At 45.9% G+C, this 26,970-nt stretch overlaps 1 protein-coding gene across 12 annotated transcripts in view; it reads right to left on the reverse strand.

The window, feature by feature from the left end:
• Positions 1-26,970, reverse strand: part of EHMT1 (euchromatic histone lysine methyltransferase 1) — a 159,451-nt gene that overhangs the window by 23,260 nt on the left and 109,221 nt on the right. For 10 of the 12 annotated variants that reach the window (XM_081269854.1, XM_081269851.1, XM_081269853.1 and 7 more), the window contains 6 exons: positions 25,660-25,833; positions 24,499-24,581; positions 23,278-23,384; positions 13,929-14,051; positions 7,063-7,164; positions 5,691-5,795 (listed from right to left, as the gene is read on the reverse strand). In XM_081269854.1, coding sequence (XP_081125980.1) covers positions 5,691-5,795; positions 7,063-7,164; positions 13,929-14,051; positions 23,278-23,384; positions 24,499-24,581; positions 25,660-25,833 — 694 coding nt within the window. The other 2 variants (XM_081269846.1, XM_081269847.1) reach the window with 2 other exon arrangements.

The raw sequence follows: 26,970 nt of genomic DNA on the forward strand, positions 1-26,970 counted from the left end.
GGTGAAAGGTTGGGAAAAAACATACCACGCACATGGTCCTCGTAAGCAAGCAGAGGTGGCCATCCTCATATCGAATAAAATCGACTTCAAGATTAAGTTAATCAAAAGGGATAAGGAAGGACATTATATACTGTTAAAAGGAACCATTCACCAACAAGACATAACAATTATCAATACTTATGCACCAAATAATGGTGCTGTGACATTCATAAAACAAACTCTCCTCAAGTTCAAGAATCAAATAGACCACAACACAATAATTATGGGTGACTTCAAAACTCCTCTCTCACCATTGGACAGATCCTCCAAACAAAAGTTGAATAAAGAAACAATAGAATTCAGTATCACAATCAATAACCTAGACTTAACTGACATATATAGAATATATCAACCATCATCAAGTGGATATACTTTTTTCTCAGTAGCACATGGATCCTTCTCAAAAATAGACCATATATTATGCCATAGGGCAACCCTCAGTAAATATAAAGGGGTGGAGATAATACCATGCATTTTATCTAATCATAATGGAATGAAACTGGAAATCAACGATAAAAGAAGGAAGGAAAAATCATACATCTCATGGAAAATGAACAATATGTTACTGAATGATCAATGGGTTACAGAAGACATAAAGGAGGAAATCAAAAAATTCTTAGAGATAAATGAAAATACAGACGCAACATATCGGAATCTATGGGACACAATGAAAGCAGTTTTAAGAGGAGAATTCATCGCCTGGTGGTCATTCCTCAAAAAAAGAAAAAACCAACAAATAAATGAGCTCACACTTCATCTCAAAGCCCTAGAAAAGGAAGAACAAAACAATAGCAAATATAGCAGAAGGCAAGAAATAATTAAAATCAGAGCGGAAATCAACGCAATTGAAACAAAAGAAACTATTGAAAAAATTGACAAAACTAAAAGTTGGTTCTTTGAAAAAATAAATAAGATCGACAGACCCTTAGCCATGCTAACAAAGAGAAGAAGAGAGAGAACTCAAATTACTAACATACGAGATGAAAATGGAAATATCACAACAGATGCTACAGAAATACAGAAGACAATTAGAAATTATTTTGAAACCCTGTATTCCAATAAAATAGAAGATAGTGAAGACATCGATAAATTTCTTAAGTCATATGATTTGCCCAGACTGAATCAGGAGGATACACACAATTTGAACAGACCAATATCAATGGATGAAATAGAAGAAGCAATCAAAGGACTACCAACCAAGAAAAGCCCAGGACCGGATGGGTTTACAGCGGAGTTTTAAAAAACCTTTAAAGAAGAATTAAAACCAATACTTTTCAAGTTATTTCAGGAAATAGAAAAAGAGGGAGCCCTTCCAAATTCATTATATGAGGCCAACATCACCCTGATTCCTAAACCAGACAAAGACAGCTCAAAGAAAGAAAACTACAGACCAATATCTCTAATGAACCTAGATGCAAAAATCCTCAATAAAATTCTGGCGAATCGAATACAAAAACACATCAAAAAAATTGTGCACCATGATCAAGTAGGATTCATCCCTGGGATGCAAGAATGGTTCAATATACAGAAATCAATAAATAATAGACTCAAAGATAAGAACCATATGATCATCTCGACAGACGCAGAAAAAGCATTCGACAAAGTACAGCATCCCTTTATGTTCAAAACACTAGAAAAACTAGGAATAACAGGAACTTACCTCAACATTGTAAAAGCTATCTATGCTAAGCCTCAGGCTAGCATCATTCTGAATGGAGAAAAATTGAAGGCATTCCCTCTAAAATCTGGAACAAGACAGGGATGTCCTCTATCACCACTTCTATTCAATATAGTCCTCGAAACACTGGCCAGAGCAATTAGACAAAAAAAATTAAAGGCATAAAAATAGGAAAAGAAGAACTTAAATTATCACTATTTGCAGATGACATGATTCTATACCTAGAAGACCCAAAAGGGTCTACAAAGAAACTACTAGAACTAATAAATGAATTCAGCAAAGTGGCAGGATATAAAATCAACACGCATAAATCAAATGCATTCCTGTATATCAGCAACAAAACTTCTGAAATGGAAATGAGAAAAAACACCCCATTCACAATAGCCTCAAAAAAAAATAAAATACTTGGGAATCAACCTAACAAAAGAGGTGAAAGATTTATACAATGAAAACTACAAAACCCTAAAGAGAGAAATAGAAGAAGATCTTAGAAGATGGAAAAATATACCCTGTTCATGGATGGGCAGAACTAACATCATCAAAATGGCGATATTACCAAAAGTTCTCTATAGGTTCAATGCAATGCCAATCAAAATCCCAATGACATTTCTTGTAGAAATAGATAAAGCAATCATGAAATTCATATGGAAAAATAAAAGACCCAGAATAGCAAAAGCAACTCTAAGCAGGAAGTGTGAATCAGGCGGTACAGCGATACCAGATTTCAAATTATACTACAGAGCAATAGTAACAAAAACAGCATGGTACTGGTACCAAAACAGGCGGGTGGACCAATGGTACAGAATAGAGGACACAGAGACTAATCCACAAAGTTACAACTATCTTATATTTGTTAAAGGGGCTAAAAGCATGCAATGGAGGAAGGATAGCATCTTCAACAAATGGTGCTGGGAAAACTAGAAATCCATATGCAACAAAATGAAACTGAATCCCATTCTCTCGCCATGCACGAAAGTTAACTCAAAATGCATCAAGGAACTTGATATCAAATCAGAGACTCTGCGTCTGATAGAAGAAAAAGTTGGCTCCGACCTACAGACTGTGGGGTCGGGCTCCAAATTTCTTTCTTTCTTTTTTTTTTTTTTAAAGAGAGAGTGAGAGGAGAGAGAGAGAGAGAGAGAGAGAGAGAGAATTTTTAATATTTATTTTTTAGTTCTTGGCGGACACAACATCTTTGTTGGTATGTGGTGCTGAGGATCGAACCCGGGCCGCACGCATGCCAGGCGAGCGCGCTACCGCTTGAGCCACATCCCCAGCCCCTCCAAATTTCTTAATAGGACACCCATAGGACAAGAGTTAATAACAAGAATCAACAAATGGGACTTACTTAAACTAAAAAGTTTTTTCTCAGCAAGAGAAACAATAAGAGAGGCAAATAGGGAGCCTACATCATGGGAACAAATTTTTACTCCTCTCACTTCAGATAGAGCCCTAATATCCAGAGTATACAAAGAACTCAAAAAATTAAACAATAAGATAACAAATAACCCAATCAACAATGGGCCAAGGACCTGAACAGACACTTCTCAGAGGAGGACAATTAATCAACAAGTACATGAAAAAATGCTCACCATCTCTAGCAGTCAGAGAAATGCAAATCAAAACCACCCTAAGATACCATCTCACTCCAGTGAGATTGGCAGCCATTATGAAGTCAAACAACAACAAGTGCTGGCGAGGATGTGGGGAAAAGGGTACACCTGTACATTGCTGGTGGGACTGCAAATTGGTGCGGCCAATTTGGAAAGCAGTATGGAGATTCCTTGGAAAGCTGGGAATGGAACCACCATTTGACCCAGCTATTTCCCTTCTTGGACTATTCCCTAAAGACCTTAAAAGAGCACGTTATAGGGACACAGCTACAACAATGTTCATAGCAGCACAATTCACAATAACTAGACTGTGGAACCAACCTAGATGCCCTTCAATAGATGAATGGATTAAAAAAGGTGGCATTTATACACAACGGAGTATTACTCTGCTCTAAAAAACGACAAAATCATGGAATTTGCAGGGAAATGGATGGCACTAGAGCAGATTATGCTAAGTGAAGCTAGCCAGTCCCTAAAAAATAAATGCCAGGGGCTGGGGATGTAGCTCAAGCGGTAGCGCGCTCGCCTGGCATGCGTGTGGCCCGGGTTCGATCCTCAGCACCACATACCAACAAAGATGTTGTGTCCGCTGAGAACTAAAAAATAAATATTAAAAATTCTCTCTCTCTCACTCTCTCTCCTCTCTCACTCTCTCTTTAAAAAAAAAAATGCCAAATGTCTTCTTTGATATAAGGAGAGCAACTAAGAACAGAATAGAGAGGAAGAGCATGAGAAGATCACCACTAAACAGGGATGAGAGGGAGGAGGGAAAGAGACAGAAAAGGGAAATTGCATGATAAAAGAAGGAGATCCTCATTGTTACACAAAATTACATATAAGAGGAAGTGAGGGGAAAGGGGGGAAAAAAACGAGAGAGAGAAATGAATTACAGTAGATGGGGTAGGGAGAGAAGACGGGAAGGGAGGGGATGGGAGGGGATGGGAGGGGAGGGAAGGGGAGGGGAGGGGGGATAGTAGAGGTTAGGAAAGGCAGCAGAATACAACATATACTAGTATGGCAGTAAGTAAAAAAGTGGATGTGTAACCGATGTGAATCTGCATTATGTATATAGGGTAAAAATGGGAGTTCATAATCTGCTTGAATCAAATGTATGAAATATGATGTCAAGAGCTTTGTAATGTTTTGAACAACTAATAAAAAAAAAGAGAGAGAGAGCCCTTCCTCTTGTTGGCCACAAGGGAAATATTTTGTTCCACCACATACTTTTCCCATGTGCTGCACCCCGGCCCCCACCAATGGCTAACTGACCATGGCCTGAACCTTTAGCACCATGCCCATGGCAAAGAGGCAATGCAGTAGGAGACCACAGCTCTGCTGGCCCTAGATTTTCTTGCTCCCTCCTCTCCTCGTCCAAACCCCTTGTCCATCCTCCTGTGAAGGTGAGCAGGCAGGCTCAGATACAAAAGGTAGAAGTGCCATGGAGGCTACAGGCCAGGCCACAGAAGAGGCCTGGGCACCTGAACAGGACCCTTATTTCCAGGTGGGAAGAGAAACTGTTTGCATCCAGGGTTCCAGATGCAAACAGTGCAGAGACTGCAAGTCCCCTGTGATGCTCAGGTCCTGGCATGTGAGCCAGGCCACTGAGAGCATGAGTGTGGCCAGCAGCAGCACCCCTCATTTCTTAGTTCCCAGCCTAAGCTTACCTGCGCTGGACTTCTCACTGTGGCTGGTCGGGCTCCAGCAAGCAGCGGAGTCTCTTCTGTTTTCACCCCACCTGCCATCATGTGGGTACACAAGCCTGCCCCTCCTCCATCCCCTCTTCTAAGGTCCCTACAGACCTCCTGGAAAATTCTCTTTTAAATCAATCAGGCATCTGTGGTTAGGCTTCTTCAGGACAGGGGAATCCACCTACCTGACTCCAGACCCCAATTTTGGGGGAAAATAAACTAGTGCCACAAAACTAACCATCAATGCAGTATCTCAAAACATTGTCTATTCACTTTTTTTTCTCTTCTAAGGAAGCAACTACAGGCAGAGCCAGCAGTTACCCTGGCCCTGGGACAAGGTCTAGTCCTGACGGACATTTCCTTGGTCTTCTCCTTGGGTCCAATAGGGGACACAAGCGGCAGAGAACAGCACCACCAGCCACACACCCTCTCAATCTACAGATCTGGCCCAGGGGCCACGTCTATCTAGACCTGCAGCTCTACTTACATCTGGCATAAAGCAGCTGGGTCAATGAGCTGCTAATGCCAAGAAATTAGAGCTGCCACCAGGTGCCAGCTCAGCTTTACACATAAAAGACCCTTTGGAATGAGGAAGCCATCCAATTGGCCCGACCCCCCACACCATAGGAGGCTGAGTCCTTAGGGGTTTGCTGTTAGCCATGAGAGACTTACGTTGTCCCGGATGTTGATGTCAGAGCCCTTGGACAGCAGCAGCTTCACAAGCTCCACGTGCTTGTACTCAGTGGCCCAGATCATGGGTGTCCAGCCACCATCGTCCTGAGGACAGGAAAGGAGACAGGGCTGCCACAGCTGCCAAAGACACATCCAGCAGGTACATATATCTCACCCTGGGAATGAAAGGACCCCAGCTGGCAGTGTGATGCTCAGAGCGTGCTGTGGAGGCCTGAGTGTGCAAGAGGAGCCAAAACTGGTCCTAGACCCTCCCACAGGCACGGCTCCCGAAAGCCCTGGAGAGGTGGAGCTGCTGGCCGCCCACCCGAGTCCAAGAACAAGAGTGGGCACAACCTGATCTAGGCAGCATAAAAAGAGACTAAAAATGGCGAGTCCAGCTAGACCCAGGACACACTACACACAGGAAGACTGGTGGAAGTGTGAGCAGCAAGGCCTTCCCTTAGTCCTCTTGACCTCGGGAGCAATTTCAAGCAGGAGATAGGCCAAAAGATGGACACCAGGGCATAAAGGTCTCGGGATCGACACAGACTGTGTGAGCTGACCTACTATTCCTGGGTTGCTTCATCCAAATCTGAAAAGGTGCTTTCCAGGGCCTGAGCACTGTGCGGCCAGCTCCAAGTAGAAGACCCAAGGCTCCAGCACACCCTCCACAACTGCCGACTATTGCATTGCCAGGCCCTGGGCACCTGGCAGTGCCCAGAAAGGCCACCTTAGGGGCAACCAGCCCTGGTGGAAGGGGTAGGGCAGGCACACAGCAGCCCAACCTCATGAATAAGGGCATGGGTCAGGCAACAATAAAACCCAGCAGACGGTGATGCTCTGGACAGAGCAGAGAGGGAACCAGTCAAGATAACACCGGAGTCAGGTCTGTACCACAGGGTGGGGAGGCAGGGCCTGGACTGAGGGGCCAGGACACAGCCTTCTGAGGGAGACAGAGACTCACCCGAGAGCTGGGAGACCAGAAGCTCACCGCAGGCATAATGAGCAGCCTGGAAGCCAGCCTTTTTAAGGGCACTCTCTGGCCTGATGAATACCTGCAGACATCTACTGTGTGCCCAGGAATGACCAGCGGTCAATATGTGGCACAATAGCATCCTGTGGCTCTGACAATGGGAGCCAGCTTATAGTGGACAGCGAGACCCGACTGAGGGAAGGCGGGAGCCCTGGGGGAGGTGGGTGCCATTCCAGGCAGGGACTGCTGGGATGCCTCATTCCAGCAATGAGATCTAGAGCAGGCTACAGGGGGAGGCCCAAGGCCTTGCAGGGATTGGGGGCCTTGTGAAGGGGCCGCTGTGGACAGACCCTGTCTGTCAGTGGGGTAGTGCACCACGGGACAGGGATGTGGCTCTACCTGGCAGTTGACGTCCATCTGTCCATTGGAGAGCAGGTACTGAACCACGTCGTAGTGCCCCTTCTTGGCAGCCAAATGCAAACATGTGGAGCCCTCTGCATCCTGCAACACAAATGCCATTCAGTTCAAAGATACCACCCTCCTGCCTTGGCACCCTGTACAGGGCCAGAGACTCCTGCTCCCATACAGAGGAGGTGCCATCCTGTCCCAGGCCACAGCTGAGCTCCAAGCTCCCTGCCCCTCGACAGCTGACACTTCAGGTGGTAGCAGCCTCCACCACACACACTAGCAGGTGTACCACCACGAGACCCACACACTCCTCCTACCCACCCGGGACTGGATGGCTGAGGGACACCCCCAGGCTTCTCGTCAGGGCCAGCGTGCAATGCAAGTCCTGCTTGGAACAGTTCTAATATGACCCTGGGACCTGCTCCACCCACAACGGTGCACTCTGGGCCCTCTGTCACACGGCACATTGAAAACAGCAAGTTAACGATGGTGTTGGGGTTTAAAACAACACAGTGTGGGAAAGCAGCCCTGTCACCTTGCTGGGCCTATGTTCCCTGGCTGCTAAGCATACCTCGTCAGCTTTCAGCTGTGTCCTCAAGGACACTATGCAGACCACACTAGTCAGGACAGACCCCAGAAGTCCCTGGATAACCCAAAAGGGCTATCTAGCTTGCTTGTGGTGACAGCTGGGCTGGAGGGCACTGGAGTGTGCCCACCACCCAGAGTGCACCCTTGTGCAGGGACCACAGGACCACACACGCAGTCCTGCCACTGCTCGCATAGGCCTGTGTCAGTACTCCCCACCACAGCTCTGCATTGACCTGTCTCTGAATTACTTTTCTCTGCTTTTCTACCTCACAGCCTAGACCCTGGATTTTATCAAGTATCATCCAACATACTGATATGAATCAGGATACCACCTTTCTTAAGAGCAGCCCCATGCCTGACTCCCACATCATTAGTGCTCAGGACAGACACTGAAAGAGGGCTACAAGTTGGTAGGGACGGTGGCCCAAGTGGCAGAGACACTGCTGCCCTGGCAGATGAACATGTAAGCCGAGAGAGGAGCCTCAGGGTGTGCAACCCCTGTCCCAGGGAGATAAGGGACAGGGACCCAGAAGGGGTGAGAGGAGGTCTCAGAGGGCAGAAACTGAGGATCTCTGAATCAAGCAAACCACATGGGAATGATGTAAAGGTGGCAAAAAGAGGCCCTCAGGCAGAGAAAGGCTGTCAGCCTCTTAGTTCAGAGCAGCTTGCTGTGACATCTCCACACTGAAAGAGACGCTCACGCCAAGCCCATCCAAGGGAACACCCCACAGTGCCCGTCCCATCTTCATCCCCCAAAGGTAACCACTCTCTTGAATTATTTATTCTTCTGATGTATCTCTTGATACTTTCATGACAGATATGTTCACACACGTTCTAAAATGGAGTCTAACATGTTGTAGGTCCTTCTCTAACTCCTGTTTAGTTCAAGATTATGTTTCTGAGGCTCATCTTTATAGGTAATATTTCATGCTGATTCCCCGCTTTTAGCTGCCAGAAAACTATCTCACCCTGGGACTGAAAGGACCCCAGCTGGCAGTGCGATGCTCAGAGCCTGCTCTGGAGGCCTGAGCGTGCAACAGGAGCCAAAACTGGTCCTAGACCCTCCCACAGGCATGGCTCCCGAAAGCCCTGGAGAGGTGGAGCTGATGGCCACCCACCCCAGTCCAAGAACAAGAGTGGGCACAACCTGGTCTAGGCTTCATTCCTAGCCAAGGGACCGCTGTCTGACCTGTGAATACTGTGCATGCTCACAAGTGAGGGTGGCCATCGGGGACTGCTGGGCTTCAACCTTCCCAGGAGAGAGCTCTAAGCCCCTGCCATGAATGTGCAGATCTTTGCCCCTGGCCAGGTGCTCTGGATGCCTTAGGTTTTCTACAATGATCATGAGAAGTGGGGTCTCAGTCAGTTTTTATTAAGGCTGAGCACTCTTCCCATGCTCAGTGTTCATTTTTTAAATATGAATATGCATGAATTTTTATTTGTTCTTTTTAGTTACATATGACAGTAGAGTCTATTCTGACATATGTACACAAACATGAAAGTGTGCCTTATTCTAATTAGGATTCCATTCTTGTGGATGTCCATGATGTGGAAATTCACTGTGGTGGATTCATGTATGTACACAGGAAAGTCATGCTGGATTCATTCCACTGTCTTTCCCTCCTCCCTCCCCACACCCTTCCCTTTATGTCCCTTTGTCTAATCCACTGAACTTCTATTCTTTCCCCGCCCCCCTTGTCGTGTTAGCATCTGCATATCAGACAGAACATTCAACCTTTGGTTTTGTGGGGGACTGGCAGGTCCATCCATTTACCAGCAAATGTCACAGTCATTGTTTTAAATGCAGTAATATTCCACAGCATATATGTACCACATTGTCTTCACCCATTTATCAGTGTTCATTTTGTGGGTGGCCTGCCTACGGTCTTTGCACAGTTTTCTTTTGGGTTATTTTCTTTCATCTTATTCATCAAAGTTACACTTTATCCTGGAATCACAGTCTTCCCTATTACTTTTTAATGCAAATTTTTCATTTATATAAAAATATGGCACTTCACGAATTTGTGTGTCATCCTTGCACAGGGGCCATGTTAATCTTCTCTGTATCGTTCCAATTTTAGTATATGTGCTGCCAAAGTGAGCACTTCCCTGTTACTTTTAAAGACTCCCACATCTTCGTCTTTTACACCGGATCCTCAAGCTATCTGCCTGTGTCACACCCTCCACAAGTCATAATTGACTTTACATTACAGTGCAGAGTTACAGGACACACGGGCTCCTCTTCGTCTGTCCAGCTGGATCTACACCTTTGCATGGTGAGCTCAGTGGGCATCTGTAAGCGTGGACCTGGCAGGTTCTAATCCACATGCTGCTGTTTTGTTTCTATTTACCCCACCTGTCACCATTCCACATACCCTGTGTTTTAGTTGAATAAATAAAAATTTTTAGTATTCCATTTTACTTCCTCTACTATTTATTTCCCCATAAAGCTATGCTTCTTAGTACTTTCCCCTCTGTTAGTCTTCTTAAATCAACAGTCTTTCCCGAGTACAGTAACTTCACAACCCCCGCTCCCTGTGCTCCTGCTGTCACACTCCTTCTTTGGGATGTGCATAAGCTCCACCTTGGTTACCACGGCTTTTTTTTTTTTTTGGTACTGGAGACAGAATCATGGTTTCCATTGAGCTAAGGGCCTCGCTAACTTGAGACCTCCTACTTCAGCCTCCCAAGTTGCCTGGATTGCAGGTGTGGACGCCCTGCCAGCCTTTAGTTATTGCTTTAAATGGTCTCTTCTCATTTGAGAAACTTAAAGAAAGAAGAACTTTCAACACCTTCCTTCTTCTGCTTTCCTTCTGGCCACAGTACCCTTTGCAGGAGACCCTGTGGGCGGGCCCTGCCTGCTCTGCTTGCCTGCATGGGCTTCACCTCATTCCCCCTTCCACTGGGTAAGTGCTCTGAGCTGACCTCCTCTTCTCGGTTGTTCTCTTTCAACACAATGGAAATATCCTTCCACCTGGGCCCCATCATTTCAGACAAGAAGCCAGCAGCATTTCACAGTGGTGTTCTCTACTTATGATGTGCAGGTTTTTCTCTCGCACTTGTAGGATTTTCTCTATTTTGGCTCCAACAGTTTCACTATGTATACTTAGATGTTCTTTGTATTTATGTACCTTGCTTGGGATTTCCCAACTTGGGAAATCTGTGACCATCTTTCTTCCACATACTGTTTCCTGCTAGGTTCTCCTTCCTGTCACACAGTAGTCTACTCTCCCTTCTGCACACTATCTGCTGCTGAGACCCTCTCCCTTTCTTCTGCTGTACTCGAATTCTGACGAGACTCACAGGTGCTGCTGACTTCAGACACCTGCCCAGTGGCAGCTCCTCCAACGCCCACCTGTGGGCTCCAGGTGCTCCAGGTCAGGCATGAACCCCTGCCTCCCGGGTCCTCAGTTAGGGTGTCTGCTTGGGTGCCAGTTCCCCAAGAGGAGGGTAGGAAGTGACTCTTGGCACAAGATGGGGAAGATGTAGAGTGCGCCTGCCATCACCACAGAAAGCACTTACTCACTCAAGAACACCAAGGCCATCCAACATCTCAAAAAAAAAAAAAAAAATCAATAAAACCAATGGACTAAATAAAAACTTAAAAAAATATTTATGACGTGATAACTACACTTGAAAAATGTTGACTTTAACGAAAGCAAATTAAAATAGCTTAAAAAAAAACAGGTTTGTTATAATTAACAGCATGGATAAAGTATGCCTGAACACTCCTGAAACAATTTAGATATACGTATAAAAAAGCATTTAAAATGTTCATATACTTTGAAACAGTAATTACACACACACACACAAAAAAAAATCAAACTCATGCAAACATTTAGTCTGAAAATGCTCACTAAAGCACTGCTTTAAAAAAAAAATATATTTTCTAATTACACATGAACACCATATAGTTATTTTGTTTATTTCTAAGTGGTGCTGAGGATGGCACCCAGGGCCTCACACATGCCCGGCAAGCGCTCTGCCACTGAGCCACAGCTCAGCCCCTTAAGTACTGCTTTTAACGAAAGCGAAAATACAATAAATATTAATACACAAATCTGACTAAAAATTATGGAATATAATAAAACACCAAAGCAGCCATTTGAAGTGGTATTACGAAATAATAATAATGACAGCAAAATAGTAAAAACTTAATTTGATTTAAACAGGAGTTAATAAATTAGAGTGTATAGTCACGTTTTTGGTGGAAAAAAATTGAGTATTAACATGAAAGACTAAGTTTCTGTATATGTGTTCTGTGGTACTGAGGACTGAACCCAGGGTGCTCTGCTACAAGCTACATCCCCAGCCCTTTTTATTTTGAGGTAGAGTTTCTAGGGCTCTCAGCCAGCAGCAGCACACAACACCTGCCTCCTGGGTCTGGCTCCTTTCACTCTGTGTCCTGTGGATCCACCATGCTGATATGCCACTGTACAGGTGGGCCATGTACTGATCCTTTACCTGCTACTGGACACTGCTTCTCTTCAGCTGTTGGGAACAGCGCTGGCCATTAGATCTTCACACACAGCTGTTTCTCTGGCATACACCTAGGGGTGGAACTCTGAATCGCACAGTGATTCTAGGTCTGGCTCTCACAGAGGCTGCTGCTTCAAACACAAGGGCTTGGACTTCACCTCCTCACCAACACTCCCTTTCCGACTTTCAGAATGGCCCTCCTGGTGGTGGAAGGTGGCATGTAACTATAATTTTGATTTGCAGTTCCTTAATGACAAACAATGTCAACTATCTCTTTCTTCATCTCCTAAGTGGCCATTTATCTTTTTTTCAAAACCTGTAACCAGTTTTGAATTGGATCATTTGAGTTTTGTTGAGTTCTAACAGTTCAAATATTCTGAAGAGAAACCCTGTACCAGATACAGGATTTGCCAATAATTCTCCATCCTGCAAACTATCTTTTTACTCCCTTGATAATGTTCTTAGATGCAGAGATTTTTAAGATTGATGAAGTTTATCTAATTTTTCTTTAGTCTGTATTTTGGATATTATGGCCAAGAAATCACTGCCAAATCCAAGGTCATTAAACTTTGTTTTCCAAGAGTTTTACAGTTTTAGCTCTTTAGTTCTTCAATCCATTTTGTATTTATTCTCATATGTGGTGTTAACACATTCTTCTGTGTGTGGGTACCCAGTTTTCCTGGCACCATTGTTGAAAGTTGTCCTCTGCCCATCAAATGATTGTCATATCCCAATAAAAGTTAACACATAGCAGGGTTTATTTCTGGGCCTCTTTTATTCCTTGGATCTCTATTAGCTGTCTTTATGCCAATACCATGCTCTTTTCATAGCTTTATAGTAAGTTTTGAAATTGGGAAGAATTAAGTCTCCCAATTTTGCTATTCGTTTTCAAAATCATTTGGCTACTCCAAGTCCTTGAGATTCTACATGAAATTCAGGATGGGTTTTCCAGTATACATAAAAAGGCTATTGGGGGCTGGGTTTGTGGCTCAGTGGTAGAGCACTTGCCTAGCATGCATGAGGCACTGAGTTCAATCCCCAGCACCACAAAAAAAAAAAACTAAATAAACAAAGTAAAGGTATTTATCTACAAATTAAAAAAAAAAAAAAAGTCTGCTAGGATTTTGGTAACGATTGCATGGAATCCAGAGAATGCACTAAGTGTACTTCATTTTAACTACATTAAGCCTCCTGGTCTATAAGTGTGGGAGGTCTCTCCCTTCACTTGTGGCTTCTTGGACTTCTTTCAGCTGTGATTTACCATCTTCAATGTACTGGCTATTTGCCTTGTTGATAGTTTTCCCTCTTTTTGAGGGAATTATTTTCTTCATTTCATACTTGGATAGAAGACTGAATATATAAAAATGGAACTCATTTTTGCATGTTGATTTTGTATCCTACTACTTTGCTGAACTAGTTTGTCAGCTCTAACAATATTTTTGTGGATTCTTTAGATATTATACAGATTATAAGAACAGAGACAAGCTTGCTTCTTCCTTTCCAATGTGGATGCCTTCTATTTCTCCTCCTGCCTAATTGCCCTGGGTAGAAGATAGAGAGAAGTACACTGCGTGCAGGCGGCTGGAAGCTTCTGCACAGGGGGCCTGCTGCTCACCTGGGATGGCCACTAATAACGCCAGGTCACCTTGGAAGGTGAAGAGAATTCTGGACGACTGGGTAAATGTCTGCAGGCTACCAGTTCCTGACAGTGTTCCAGTGAGGAACTGTCCCCACTCTCGTTTCTGAGAAATGCCTACATAGGGAGTAGGAACATGAACATCATGGGGTACCTTTGGATCCACTTGTGCCCCAGCCTTGATGAGGTACTTCACTGCATCCAAATGGTTGTTTTCCGCAGCTTCCATCAGTGGGGTCCTCTGGTCTTCTGAGCAGGTGTCAATATTGGCGCCCGCCTGGTAAAACAAGGACAGTCAGGTGTATGGGAGAGAAGCTACTGCAGCCCTTCACACAAGCATAGATGCTTCCACGTCTAAAAAGGAGTCTGAATGAGCAGCTGAAAACTCTACTGGACCACATCTGAGTCTTCCAAACTGCATTTAAGACAGCCATTCTATTTCTATGAAGTTCCAGTTCACACAGGGTGTTTTTTTGGCAAGATCTCATTTCTAAATTAACCTGATAGAAAATACTCACAGCACAGCAGTGTGACAACATCTTTACAAGTGAGAAAGACGGCATGAAACCTTAAAGCAGGCAAAGCAGGTGCGAAGAGGCCTGGGAAAGGGACATGCGGAGGTGCATCCCAGCTTGTTGGGTCTGCTGCCTACTTCTCCAGCTGTTTCAACAGTTTCCAAAATAAACAGAACCCAAACGAATTTCCATGATATGCATTTTGGAGCAATTTAATTTTTCTAAAAAGTAAGAAACTTGAAAGACTAGTGCAATAGCAGGTACACATAGGTGAAGCCCCCAACTTAACACTGGCTGTGTGCCAAGAGCAAATAAGCTGCTAGCAGCTGAAATCTTTTCCCCACAGGGTAACCATCCAACTTCTTAAACCAACAGCTAATATTTATCTTATAAAACAAATATTTACAATGAAATAGTGACAACAGTATTATTTTTGCTATTAGCAATTAAAACACAAGAGTAGAATCATCAAGAAAGGAAGTTTTACACAAGCCAGGAGCAGTTAAAGGGTGCATGCTGCAACTAGGGGTTCTGTGGTGGTCTCCAGAGATGGACTTCATGGGCTAAAACTGGAGGCCCCAGGGCAGAGGCCAGAGGTCACACCAACCACAGATTTGACACAGAAACAAGGAGGTGGGTGGGGAGAGACACAATTTCAGACAAAAGTTCAAAGCCAGGGTCACACTGCTAAATCTGATGGCAAAGGAGGCCAGAATTCCACAGCGGCTGACTTTAACAAGTAAGTAACTTTCAAACACAGAGGACAGGGCAGCAAGTGGAGGCCATGCAGAGAGAGTGCGGCTGAGGAGGGTCAGGGCTGCGCTTGGAGACCATGCTCTATCTGCACACAGCACACATAGCCCTGCTCCTCCTGGACCCCCAGGACCTCACTCTGACCTTAGCACCTGGCACTACCAGCTCCGCAGACAAGCAGGAGCCCCTCATAGGCACACAGCAACCCAGGACCCCCGGGGAAGACACCAATTATTAACCATCACCCAAAAAACATTCAAGAACATTGAGACTCAGGGGGAAAAACATAGATGAAGAGCCAAAATCAAGACTTAACAGGTAACTAATGGAATTTGCCAACAGATGCAACAACACAAAAAAATGTGGCTTCCAGTTGTGGACCCTGCCACATGTTCAGCAGGGGACACCGGATCCATTCTGAAACTGGCAGGACCACTATGCACTCCCAAACCCTCACTGTGGGCACACCTTCTAGTTCATAGCCTGGCACATTCAGCATTCACACTGAGCCCCATCTTGAAACAACACTCAGGAGAGAAAGCATCACAACGGAGACAATAGTGTGAGCAGACAGAGGCGAACCTGCCTGTAGGCTAGGAAATAATCCCATATGTGAGGAGAAGCCCAGGGGCTCACAAGGCTGGCGGACAGGGCAGCTCCTATATGAGTTACTACTGAGACTGACCCGCAGAGCCTCTCAGCCCCAGAGTCAGACCACAGATATCCACAGCCCTGGAATAGGACCAGGGCTGAGTCCATCCCAGCAACAGAGAAGCACTGTCTTCAAGGCTGGGATGCTCTCCATGGCTGAGCAGCAAGCACAGCAGTGCCAAGGACCATTTGCTCTGTTGCTGTAGCTTCCAATCCAAACAGCACATGCAGCAGGTCAACAGGCACAGTGGGGATCAAACAAAACCAAAGCTTCAGCGAGTACTCAGTGATAACTAAGATGGACAAACATCACACATGCTCTGAAGAGGCCCCTGGACAGGTTCAGGGCACACAGCTCAAGACCAAATGCAAATGGGAGGTCCACAGGTCAGCCCAGCTGGGACAGGTCCAGAGAGGGGATAGGAAGACCTGACACCAGTGCCAGTCTTCACTGGGGGCTTCTGGCCAGAGCCTGCAGGAGATTTATGATGTAAGACCACCCACAGACACTGAAACCCTAAGGAGCTGTGCCCTGGGACTCAGGGAAAACTAGAAACAAACTCACTCTGTCCCTTTTCTTGGGAAATCACAGTTAAACTACTTGTGATTGGAGGAAAAGACAAAATTCACGCGCAAAAGGATCTTCCAAGAATAGCAATAGTAACTCTATAGCTGGGGATTAGACCAAGGTTGACTGAGAACTAGTTGAGTTGTGCCAGGCTGGCCAGACAACCAGGTATGAATGAACAGATGTCCATGGAAAGGGTATAAAGAGTTCCTGTGGATAGCTGGGTACAGTGGCCCACACTTATAATCCCAGCAACTTGGAAGGCTAAGGCGGGAAGATTACAAATTCGAAGCTAAACTTGGCAACTTGGTGAGAACCTGTCTCAAAATTAAAAAATAAAGAGTCAGGTGCGGTGGCACTGGCCTATAATCCCAGTGGCTCTGGAGGCTGAGGCAAGAGGATCCTGAGTTCAAAGACAGCTTCAGCAAAAGTAAGGCACTAAAGAACTCAGTGAGACCTGGTCTCTAAATAAAATGCAAAATAGGGCTGGGGATATGGCTCAGTAGTTGAGGGCTCCTGAGTTCAATCGCCAGCATCCATCCATCAATAAAAATATAAAGGGTTGGGGATGTAACTCAATGGTAGAGCACCCATGGGTTTAATCCCCATTACCCCCACCCCACCCCCCAAAAAAACGCTGTATGCAAAGGATTCCCAAATATCTAATATTTCATTTTGTAATAGCTTCAGCCTCACAGGGCACAGTGGACACAGAACAGAACAGAGAGCCACAACTTCTCCAAGGACAACGCTGTGCAAACCACAGCCATGGTAAAGAGAAGAGTTAAGATGGTTCCACTGACTCCCACCTGCATTGCCTGCTTTTTCCACGTTATCACTTGGCTCTTGTTTTGTGATGTTGGGACTAAAAGAAGCTAGACACAAAAGAATCTGTACTGTCCATCTCTATTAACATCAAGCTGAAAGTGGACAACAGTGAGTGGAGCCATCCGAGGAAGGTACAGGGAGCCAAGGCAGACAGGTTCTCACAGTGAGGGCTGGCAGAGCTCAGCCTCAGGGGCACAGCACCTTGGGGACCGACAATGCTGAGCCCTCTGTGAAGCCACGGGCAAAGCAGGGTGCTTACCTTCACGGACATCCCCCAACGTGTGGCACTCTCACACATATACATGCACACTTATCTGCACTGGGTTTCTGGTCATGGGAATTGAATCCAGGGCCATGAGCATGCTGAACACTGTTCTACTGCTGAGCCACACCCCAGCTCTTATTTTTTTTAAAAAAAGACAAGACAAGGAAAAAAAACAATGCCTTTTGAAAGAATAATCATCCAGTTCTCAGGAATGAAGTCAGAATAGCAGGGTCACCCTAAATGAAATGAGGGGAAGTAACTGGCAAGCGAGACTTCCAAGTCCAGAGGAATGCACTCCAGAACAGGTGCACCCCCAGCGGTGGAAAGGGAACCTACCCTGACTGTTGACCCCTAGGCGTCGGCCCCTGCTGTGCCCATGTCCTGGGATGCTGCCTGCTCTTCTCTGCCCACCCTTGGCAGCATCCCTGGACCTGGGGGCATCTCTCTCCTGCCCCAGGAAGCACCAACTCCTCTGCCTCCTCTGTATCATTCTATCCCCTCTTCCCAAATTACCCTACCTGCACAGCCTGACACTCACCCAACACTTCCCGACACACCCTGGCTGGCTAGACCTCGAAGCCTGCCTAGTCACCTCAGGGTGCTCTGTGGATAGCACAGGACTTCACTATAACTCTGAGTAACGCCTTCAGAGCAGCAGGGTAAAATAAGAGGCTCTAAAAAAAGATGACCAGAGAACAGAGTTCTTGTGAGAACACCTCTAGAAAGTGCAGTGGCAGGTGAGGAGAAAACCTCGTTTGGGAATCAGTCTAGAAGCCCCATCCCCAAGTGGAGGAGTCCTAGCTGGAGACAACAGGAGGGTGCTTCTCAAAGTTACACAGGAAAACAAGACAAAGGGCATGGACCCCTCCACAGAGCGTGCCAGCACCACATGGGACTAAGAAGAGCCCCCAACTATAATGAGGTGAGACTCAGGGCCAGTCAGGCTAAATGACAATCCCCAAACTTTCCAGAAGCCAAGTATAGTCACATATGAAGGGTCAGAGGCAGGGAGCATCAGACTCAGTGGGGCATCTGCAACACATCGCTAGGAGGTTCAACACCCACAGAGTGGATAGGACAGGCCTAAGCCTATGAAGAGTGTTGGGGGACCAACAGAGACCAAGTCCACCCAACCATGCAAACACAAGAGAACAATGATGTATAGATGAAACGTGCCCTGTGGACTAAATGGCTCAGCTTAGGAGAATTTCTGAGCCTGAAGACAGGTTTTCTGAAGTCAGACCAAAATATTAGAATCAAAAAATACATAAATACACTTAAAAGAACAAAAAAGCCCACAAGGCTCATGGGACACACTGCCAAGAGAGCCTACATGGACAATTATGGATGTTCCAAAAACAGAGGGAAAGAGAAAAGGCACATAACAGCTAGTTGACAAAGCAGCTGCACAGAACCTGCAAGTTTGAGAAGGTGTGGATCTCCAACAGGAAGCCCAGGGACGCTGACCAATCTGATCAACACAGATCACCAGGAAAACACAAGAGCGGCACGGCCAATACCAGAGACTCCCCCTTGGCCAGCAGCAGACTCTGAGCAGAGCCTTACAAGCCAGGACAGAGTGGGATGCTGAAGGGGAAAAAAACAGCTGAATGCCACATCTCAGAAATGAGAGAGCAACAAATCCACCACCAGCCCAGCAGCCCTGGGAGAAATACTTAGGGTGCCCTGTTCCCTGCAGCAAAAGAAAGACAACTATCATCCTGGAAACCTGGAAAGTACAGCCAACAGGAGAGGGAGGCACCCAGAGAAAGGAGACTCACCCATCAGTACTGAAAGCCACTGAGCCGCAAGGACACATAGGGAGGCTTGAAGGAAGGGACCAGGATACGCAGAATCACCAGAAAGCAACAGATTGAGGGTCCTCAATACCAACAGCCTTGAGTGCAAACACAGGAAATCCTCAGTGAAAAGATACGGACTGCCAAATGATTTAGGCAGCAAGACCCAACCGTATGCTGCTAACAAGAGACTGACTTCCCCCGGCTGACAGCGCAATGGGGGAAGACTGGCATGGAAACCAGAAGCCAGCAGGACTCGGCCTGCTCCCAACAGATAAAGCAGATGTGGAGTCAAGAGCCATACAAAAGACCATGCACAGGGGTCACTTCAACAAGAAGAAATAACAATCACAAGGACTAAATACACTGCTGTTAGAGCACCCAGCTGTCTAAAGCAAGTGTATTACATCTAAAGGAGAGGAGGACTCCAATGAGTAAGAGCTGGAACTCCACCCACTTTCCTCAACGCAAGCATCACCTAGACAAAAATATCAACTATCCAAGGGAGTGGGACCTAGCTGCAGGAAGCAGGCCATTGCAGTGTGCCTGAAAGGGTTCTCTCTCTGCTTCCCAGTGGCCATGGGCTAAGGCGCTCTGGTCTGCCATGATGCTCTCCTTACTTCAGGCCCAGAGCAATGGAGGCAGTACACTGTGGACCAAAGCCTCTGAAACCAAGAGCCAAAATAAATCTTTCCTCCTCCAAGCTGTCTGTGGAAGGTGTTTCAATCAAAGCAATAAAGTGTTTACTATCTCAAGGACTATTATGACAACTATATACCAACAAGAGCTAAGCGCGTACAATCTACCAACACTGAACTGCAGGAACATAAATCATCTCAACAGACCATTAAGTCACAATTTAACCAACAGCAAAGTTTCCCAACAATGAAAAGTCCAGGTCTGGATGATCTCAATGCTGAATTTCATCACACCTTCAAAGACTAACACTAACTCTTCTCAAACTTTTTCAAAGAAATGAAAGGAGGAGCTGGGTATGGTGGTGCACGCCTGTAATCCCAGCCTCTCAGGAGGCTTAGGCAGAGGGATGATAAATTCAAAGCCAGCCTCAGTCATTTAACAAGGCCCTAAGCAACTCAGTGAGACCCTGTCTCTAAATAAAATACAAAAAAGGCTAGGGATATGGCTCAGTGGTTAAGCACCCCTGGGTTCAATCCCTGGCACCCAAAGAAAAAAGAAATGAAAGCAGGGAACCCTTTCAAACTCATTCTACGAAGCCAGCATTTTCCTGATAACAAAAACCAGAGAAGGACACAATGAAAAAAAAAACTTCAGAACAATTTCCCACATGTAGATACATTAAAATTTCCTGGCAAAATGCTAACAAACTGAATCCAATAGTACATCAAAAAGATCATTAGCTATGGTGGGGCATGGGTGTCATCCCAGAAATGCAAGGATGATTCAACATGCACAAACACAAAAGAGTAACCTGTCATAGCAACACCACAAAAGACAAAACGTGATTGCCTCAACAGATGCAGCAAAACCATTCAATAAAATTTAATACCCCCTCCTAATAATACTATCCATCAATGAGGTAGAGGGACCACATGCGACACAACAAAGCCCAAAGCCACATGGCAGACCCTCAACAGTGTCATGGTGAAGGGGAGTTCAGGGACTTTCTCCAAGACCCAGGACAAGGCAAGGATGCTAGCTTTGGCCACTTACTCGGTATACAACTGGAAAGCAGGGGGGACAAAGAAACAGAGCATCCGAGAGGAAGGAGGAGGGCCAATTACCTGTTTGCAGATATTGTGATTTTATTTATAGGGAAACCTAAAGATTCCACCAGTTACAACTGATGCCTGAAATCAGTAAGGTTGCAGGGTACACTAATATTGAAATGTCAGTAGGTTTTTCATATACTACCAACAATATTTCAGTAAAAGATAATATGAATACACACACACACACACACACACACACATATTTATATAAACTTAACCAAAGAGGTGAAGGATCTCTAAGTGAAATTCACAGAACAATGATGAAAGAAGTTGAGGACATCAAAGAATAGGAAGATCTTCCAAGTGCATGAATTGAAAGAATACTGTTAAATATTAAACTACAGGTGACCCATAGATTCAGTGCAATTTCTATCAAAATACCACCGACATTCTTCATGGAAATGAGAAACAACACTCTTAAAATTCATACGGAAAATCAAAACACTCTGAATACCAAAGCAATCCTGGGCAAAAAGAATGAAGGCTGAAGCCCCCACAATTACTACAAAGCCATATTAACCAAAATAGCAGCCTACTGGCATACAAGCAAGGCACACAGACCAGTGCAACAGAATAGAGCGTCAGGAATAAATCCACATATTCACAGCTGATGGTTTTTTGATAAAAAGCACCAGGAACACACAACAGAGAATAGTCTCTTCAACAAGTAGTGTGGGAACTGAAACTATGGCACTACCAGAAGAAAACAAGGGAAATTGCTCTAGGATATTGGTAGGGCAAAGATTTTTTTGGATATGACTCACAAAAGCACAGGCAACAAATGCAAAACCTGACAAATGGGATTACATCAAACCAAAAAACTTCTGAACACCAAGGAAACAATCAACAGAGCTGAGAGGCAACCTACAGAATGGAAGAATATACCTGCCAACTATTCATGTGATGAGGGCTTAAATTCTATACTGTATACCAAATAGAATAATTCAATTTTAAGATGGACAAAAGATCTACATAGACATTTCTCAAAAGAAGATATACAAACAGGCCAGGCATGGTGGCATAATCCTATAATCCCAGCAGTTTGGGAGGCTGAGGCAGGAGGGTTGCAAGTTCAAAGCCAGGCTCAACAACTTAGCGAGACTCTAAGAAACCTGGTGGTTCATGACTAGGGATGTGGATATGCCTCTGGGTTCAATCCCCAGTACAAAAAAAGAAAAAAAAAAAAAAAAAAAGATAAGCAGGAAAATCAAATCCACAGTGAGATATCATCTCACCCCAGTAGAAAGGCTAATGACAAATGACACATGTCAGTGAGAATGTGGACAGGGGACTCTATACACTGCTGGTAGGAGCATAAATTAGTTCAGCCACTAGAGAAGTAGTATGGAGGCTTCTCAAAAAATCAGAAATAGAACCATCATCTGATCCAGCACCCACTCCTGAGCACATATGCCAAGGAAAGGAAATCCGTAAGTCGAAGAGAAATCTGCTCTCATGTGCTGACTGCAGCATCCGAGGTGTTCTTCCACAGATGAATGGGTAAAGAAAGTGTGAGATGAACACAGTGGAATATTATTCAGCCATAAAGAATGAAGTCCTGCCATCTCTGGTAACATGGATAAGCATGGAGGACATTATGTGGGGCACAATAAGTCAGATGCAGAAAGACCCATACTGCATGTTCTCATTTAAGCGTGCAAGCAAAGAACAGATGACTGGTTCCCAGAGGCTGGGAAGGGTGGGATGGGGAGCTGGAGAGGATGACCAATAGGTATAGGGAGCAGCTGGCAGGAGGGATGACTTCTAATCTTCCACAGCAGAAGAGGGTAACTATGATTGGCACAATTAACTGAATATTTCAAAACAGCTAGTAGAGAGGATTTTGAATATTCTCTAAAGAAATGACCAACATTTGAGGTGATGGATACACCAAATGCCTGGATCTGTCACGTATTATATACATATTTTGAAACATCGCCCTGTACCCAATAAATGTGTGCAATTATTATATGTCAATTACAAATTCTAAATATTTTTTTTTAAAAAATCCCTTATATGATTAAAGCAAGTTCTGAATATAAAAAAGTAACCAGGTAGTGGGGGGTGGGGGAAGGTTTGGGCTGAAGTGAACCCTTATCTTTGGCAATAGGTCAATAAATATCAAAACCTAAACCTAAACTAAAACTAAACAAGTCGGCACACAGCCACACTGTGTGGGACTGTGAGCACGGAGACCGATGCCAGCAGAAACAGCTGGAGCAGGGCCAGCAGCCCCAGGGCCATGAGGGACAGGAGGCTGCTTTCCTGGCAGCACCGCCACTACCTCGGCTGGGCTAGGAACCTGGAGTCACTTCACTCCAACAAACATGAAGGACAGCGAGGGAGAAGTCTGGGCGAGCCACGCCTCCAAACCTGAACTAGCATGTGGCAGATGTCCACGTGGCCGGCCTCTGCCGCAGCGTGTAGTGGGCAGCGCTTGTTCTGGTGCTCCATTTTGAAGTTGGGGTCGATTCCATCAACTGTGAACAAACATGGTATAGCCGGTTACACTGCTGTCACCACTGATGTGCCTCCAGATAACCCTGATGGCTGTGACAGCCAGAGCTGGCAGCTCCCAGACCAATAGCCAGTGCCAAGCCAGCTGGAGCCAGCACACTGCTCTGTCTGGTCTGGGCCAGGCCCCATCTGCTTAGAAGACTGACAACACACAACCCAGCTGGCAGAATTGTCCATCAGAGGCAGGTAACAACACCTGCCCCTTCCTCGTCCCCTCCCTGTCTGGGGGCCTGGCTCTGTTCCTGAGTGTTCTTGGGCTGAGCCTCCCTAGGCCTGTGAGGACACTGACAAAGACAAAACTGGCTCTGGGGTCCTGTGACCAACAACTTGGACATCTGTCAACACTCAGCAAAGAAGCCAGCCATACAGAAGTGAAGTGACTTAGACTGTGTGAAGTCAGAAGGAAAAGAGTCAACAGCCATTTTGGTCAAAGTTAAATAAACCTCCCCCCCCCACCCCACCCCCACCCCGAGCAAATTGTTCAACTTCTCTTATGTTTTGCTGGGAGACAAAAGCCTTTTTTTTTTTAAAGGACGTTGATGGACCTTTATTTTTTTCATTTATTTATATGTTGTGCCGAGAATTAAACCCAGTGCCTCACACATGCTGGGCAAGCACTCTACCACTGAGCCACAACCCCAGCTCCAAGGCAAAAGACTTTTTAATCACCTCTTTTGAGCCCAGAGTAGATAAACTTCTGAGCCCTCAAGCCTGGAGCCATGGGCTCAGAGCTCAGGCTATATGGGTGCACCAGTACCACCTGTCCACAGACGGACAGACAAGGCTCCCTCTGCAGCACTCACAAGAGGCCCCAGCGCTAGTATCGCTTTTTAGGCACCTACATTTCTAACTGATTTAATCGTCACCTAATTCCTTTTCAAAAGTTAGAAATGCAGAGTGTCCCAGTGCCACAAGTAGGTGGACATGAACATCAGAAGCAGGATGGTGCCACTGGGCACTCCCAGTCATGTGCCAGAGGCTCATGAACAGAGCAATAGTAAGATCAGGCTCATAAAAGAAAGGGGCAACCAATAGGACTGTGCTCCGTTCCTTTGGATGCCCATGCAGGCAACTCACCCAGCATGAGGAGCACCTTCTGTAGCTCGCCCTGCCTGGCAGAGAAGTACAGCTGCTTCGGGTGGAAGCGAAGCTTCTTGGGTCTGTAGGAAAGCAGAGGTCATGGTCAGCACAGCCCAAGTTGCATCCGTAAACCTGGAAGCCAAAGGCCCTTGGTGTACAGCTGCCTGCCAATTCCTCAAGGTCACACACAATGAAGCCACCAGTCTTGAAGCATCTTACAGTCAAACCCTTCTCGGTTATGGCATGAGAATGCTCACACCAGGAGCTTCTGCAGATGTGGCAACAGAACCAGGGGTCAAGGGCAAGCCACTGCTCTGCAGCAGGTGGAGGGAAACCCTGAAGAGCCACCAACACACTCAGCACAGCAACAATGAGGCCATGTGTACAGCCCACTCTCTGCCTGTAGCACAGCGGGTGACAAGAGCTGCCACCAAGCTACATAAGCCAACTTCCAGCAGTAAAGAAGGGCCTGGAGCTGCAAGAGTGGGGACCCAGGTTTTATGCTGTGAAAACTTAAATCAATAACTAAATTGATAAATATACATCAATAACTGGGGTATGGGGATAGGCAGGAGTCAGGAATAGTCAGGGCGTGGTTGGTGCAGTAGGGACTATAAGCAACAAGTAAACGCAACAGTCGCTGTAACAACAGACTGAGACACCAAACAGAGAGGAAGCTAGAGGGAGGCCCACCCAGGTGAGGAAGAGGTACACTAGGACTTTGTCAGCACCAGGATTTTTCTATTCATGGAAGAGTAAACATGCTGCTCTTCCTCCTGGAGGAAGGTGAGGTTGTCCCACCGAAGGGAGGACCTGGGTGTCCTGTCGGCCAGAAGTGCTTGCAGGTGTCTGGGTATATGGGGTATGGAGCTGTCAGGAAAGCCTGCACAGCTGGGAGTGGGCTCCGGGATGGTGTTTTTGTCAGTGGTCTGTGGGCGGCATACCTAGGGAGTGGGTCTCTAGTGTCTTTTGACTGTCCTCACTTAGGACTTTAAGGGCCTCCCCAGGACCACAATTGCAATGGTTTCCCCAAACAGTATAAAAACATAAGAGTTGTTCTGATCAACAGTGTCACTCCAACAGCTGGAAAGCATAGTGACCCCCCCACCCCCCGCCCCAGGACATAGCGCAGTGATCATCTCCAAAACCAGCTCTTACTTTTCCGAGTCCAGAGCAATCAGAGCACTTTCCAAGGTTTCCTTCCCAGGTCCCTGGGAAAGGCCAGAGGTCGGCCTCGCCAGCCCCACCGGCCCGGTGGGATCGAAGCCCTCAGGCACGTGGGGAGCTGCACTCTGCGGCTTGTCGTCCTCAGAGAGTGGGGCTCCAGCAGTGCTTCAGGGGGAGGAAATTAGTGAAACGTCGGTTTTGGCATTCGAAAACCTCTTCTCGTGAAAAATCAATGAAAACACAAAATACCCTGCTTCCACCTGTCCCACAAGCTGCTTCTCCAGTAGAGACAATGGCCAGATCACCTGCTACCTGCTCTGTCCAGGATGTGACAGCCCTGAATTCAGAACCCCACTCAAGTGAGGGGTGAGGCTCCTGAGTCACACCTATCCCACCTGCTGCCCTCCCCAGCAGACAGAAACCCACTGAGTCGACATTTCTCTAATCTTTAGTTTGGAGGGTTCATAATTTGTGTCCTTTAAAAGATCTTCCATTAAGTCTTAATTTTCTTTCTATCAGCATGAAACTTCTTCAGCTCTGCTTTCCCCTTTTTTCTGGGTAGCCTGTAGGTATGGCTGCCACTCTGGAAGGGTCTCTGCATCACCTCCCTTACTACCAGGCTATGGCTGGAGGGAGAACTGGCTGCTGCAACTATCCTTTTCTTTTGCTGACAACGTCAACTCTAAACAGTTTTAGCTACTTCCACTGGACTCCTTCAGGAAAGTGATGCTATGAGTCTCTGTGAATACTGTTCCAGACTGTTCTCCTGTCTCCAGAGAGGCTTCTACCCTGCCATGAAGAGTGTAGTGGAACTGGGAGCAGTGGTGCACGCCTATAAACCCAGCAACTTGGGAAGCTGAGGCAGGAGGATCGCAAGTTCAAAGTCAGCCTCAGCAACTCAGTGAGACCCTGTCTTAAAATTTTAAACAAAAAGGGGAGGCAGAGGTTTGGGGATATAGCTTAGTTCTAATCCCCAGCACCGCCAAAAAAGCGGGACTGGGGGACAGAGGGTGGGGAGGCCTGGGCATGTAGCTCAATGGTTAAGTGGCCCTGGATTCAATCCCCAGTACCAAAAAAAAAAAAAAAAAGAGTGTAGCAGGAAGAGCCTGCAGCAACTGATGGATGCTTTAGGCTTATCAAATAATCACTGCAGGGACTGTGCTGGTGACAGAACTCACAAAGCCACATCCATCAGGTAGCATGAAAACAGGCAACTGAATCTACAAAACCTAAAAGAGACCCATATATAAATGGCAATAAATTAATGTCAGCTGTTTCTTAAATGTCAGAAATCACAATAAG

This window comes from Spermophilus citellus (assembly GCF_964194105.1).
Source record: "Spermophilus citellus genome assembly, chromosome: 2".
Taxonomy (NCBI): Eukaryota; Metazoa; Chordata; class Mammalia; order Rodentia; family Sciuridae; genus Spermophilus; species Spermophilus citellus.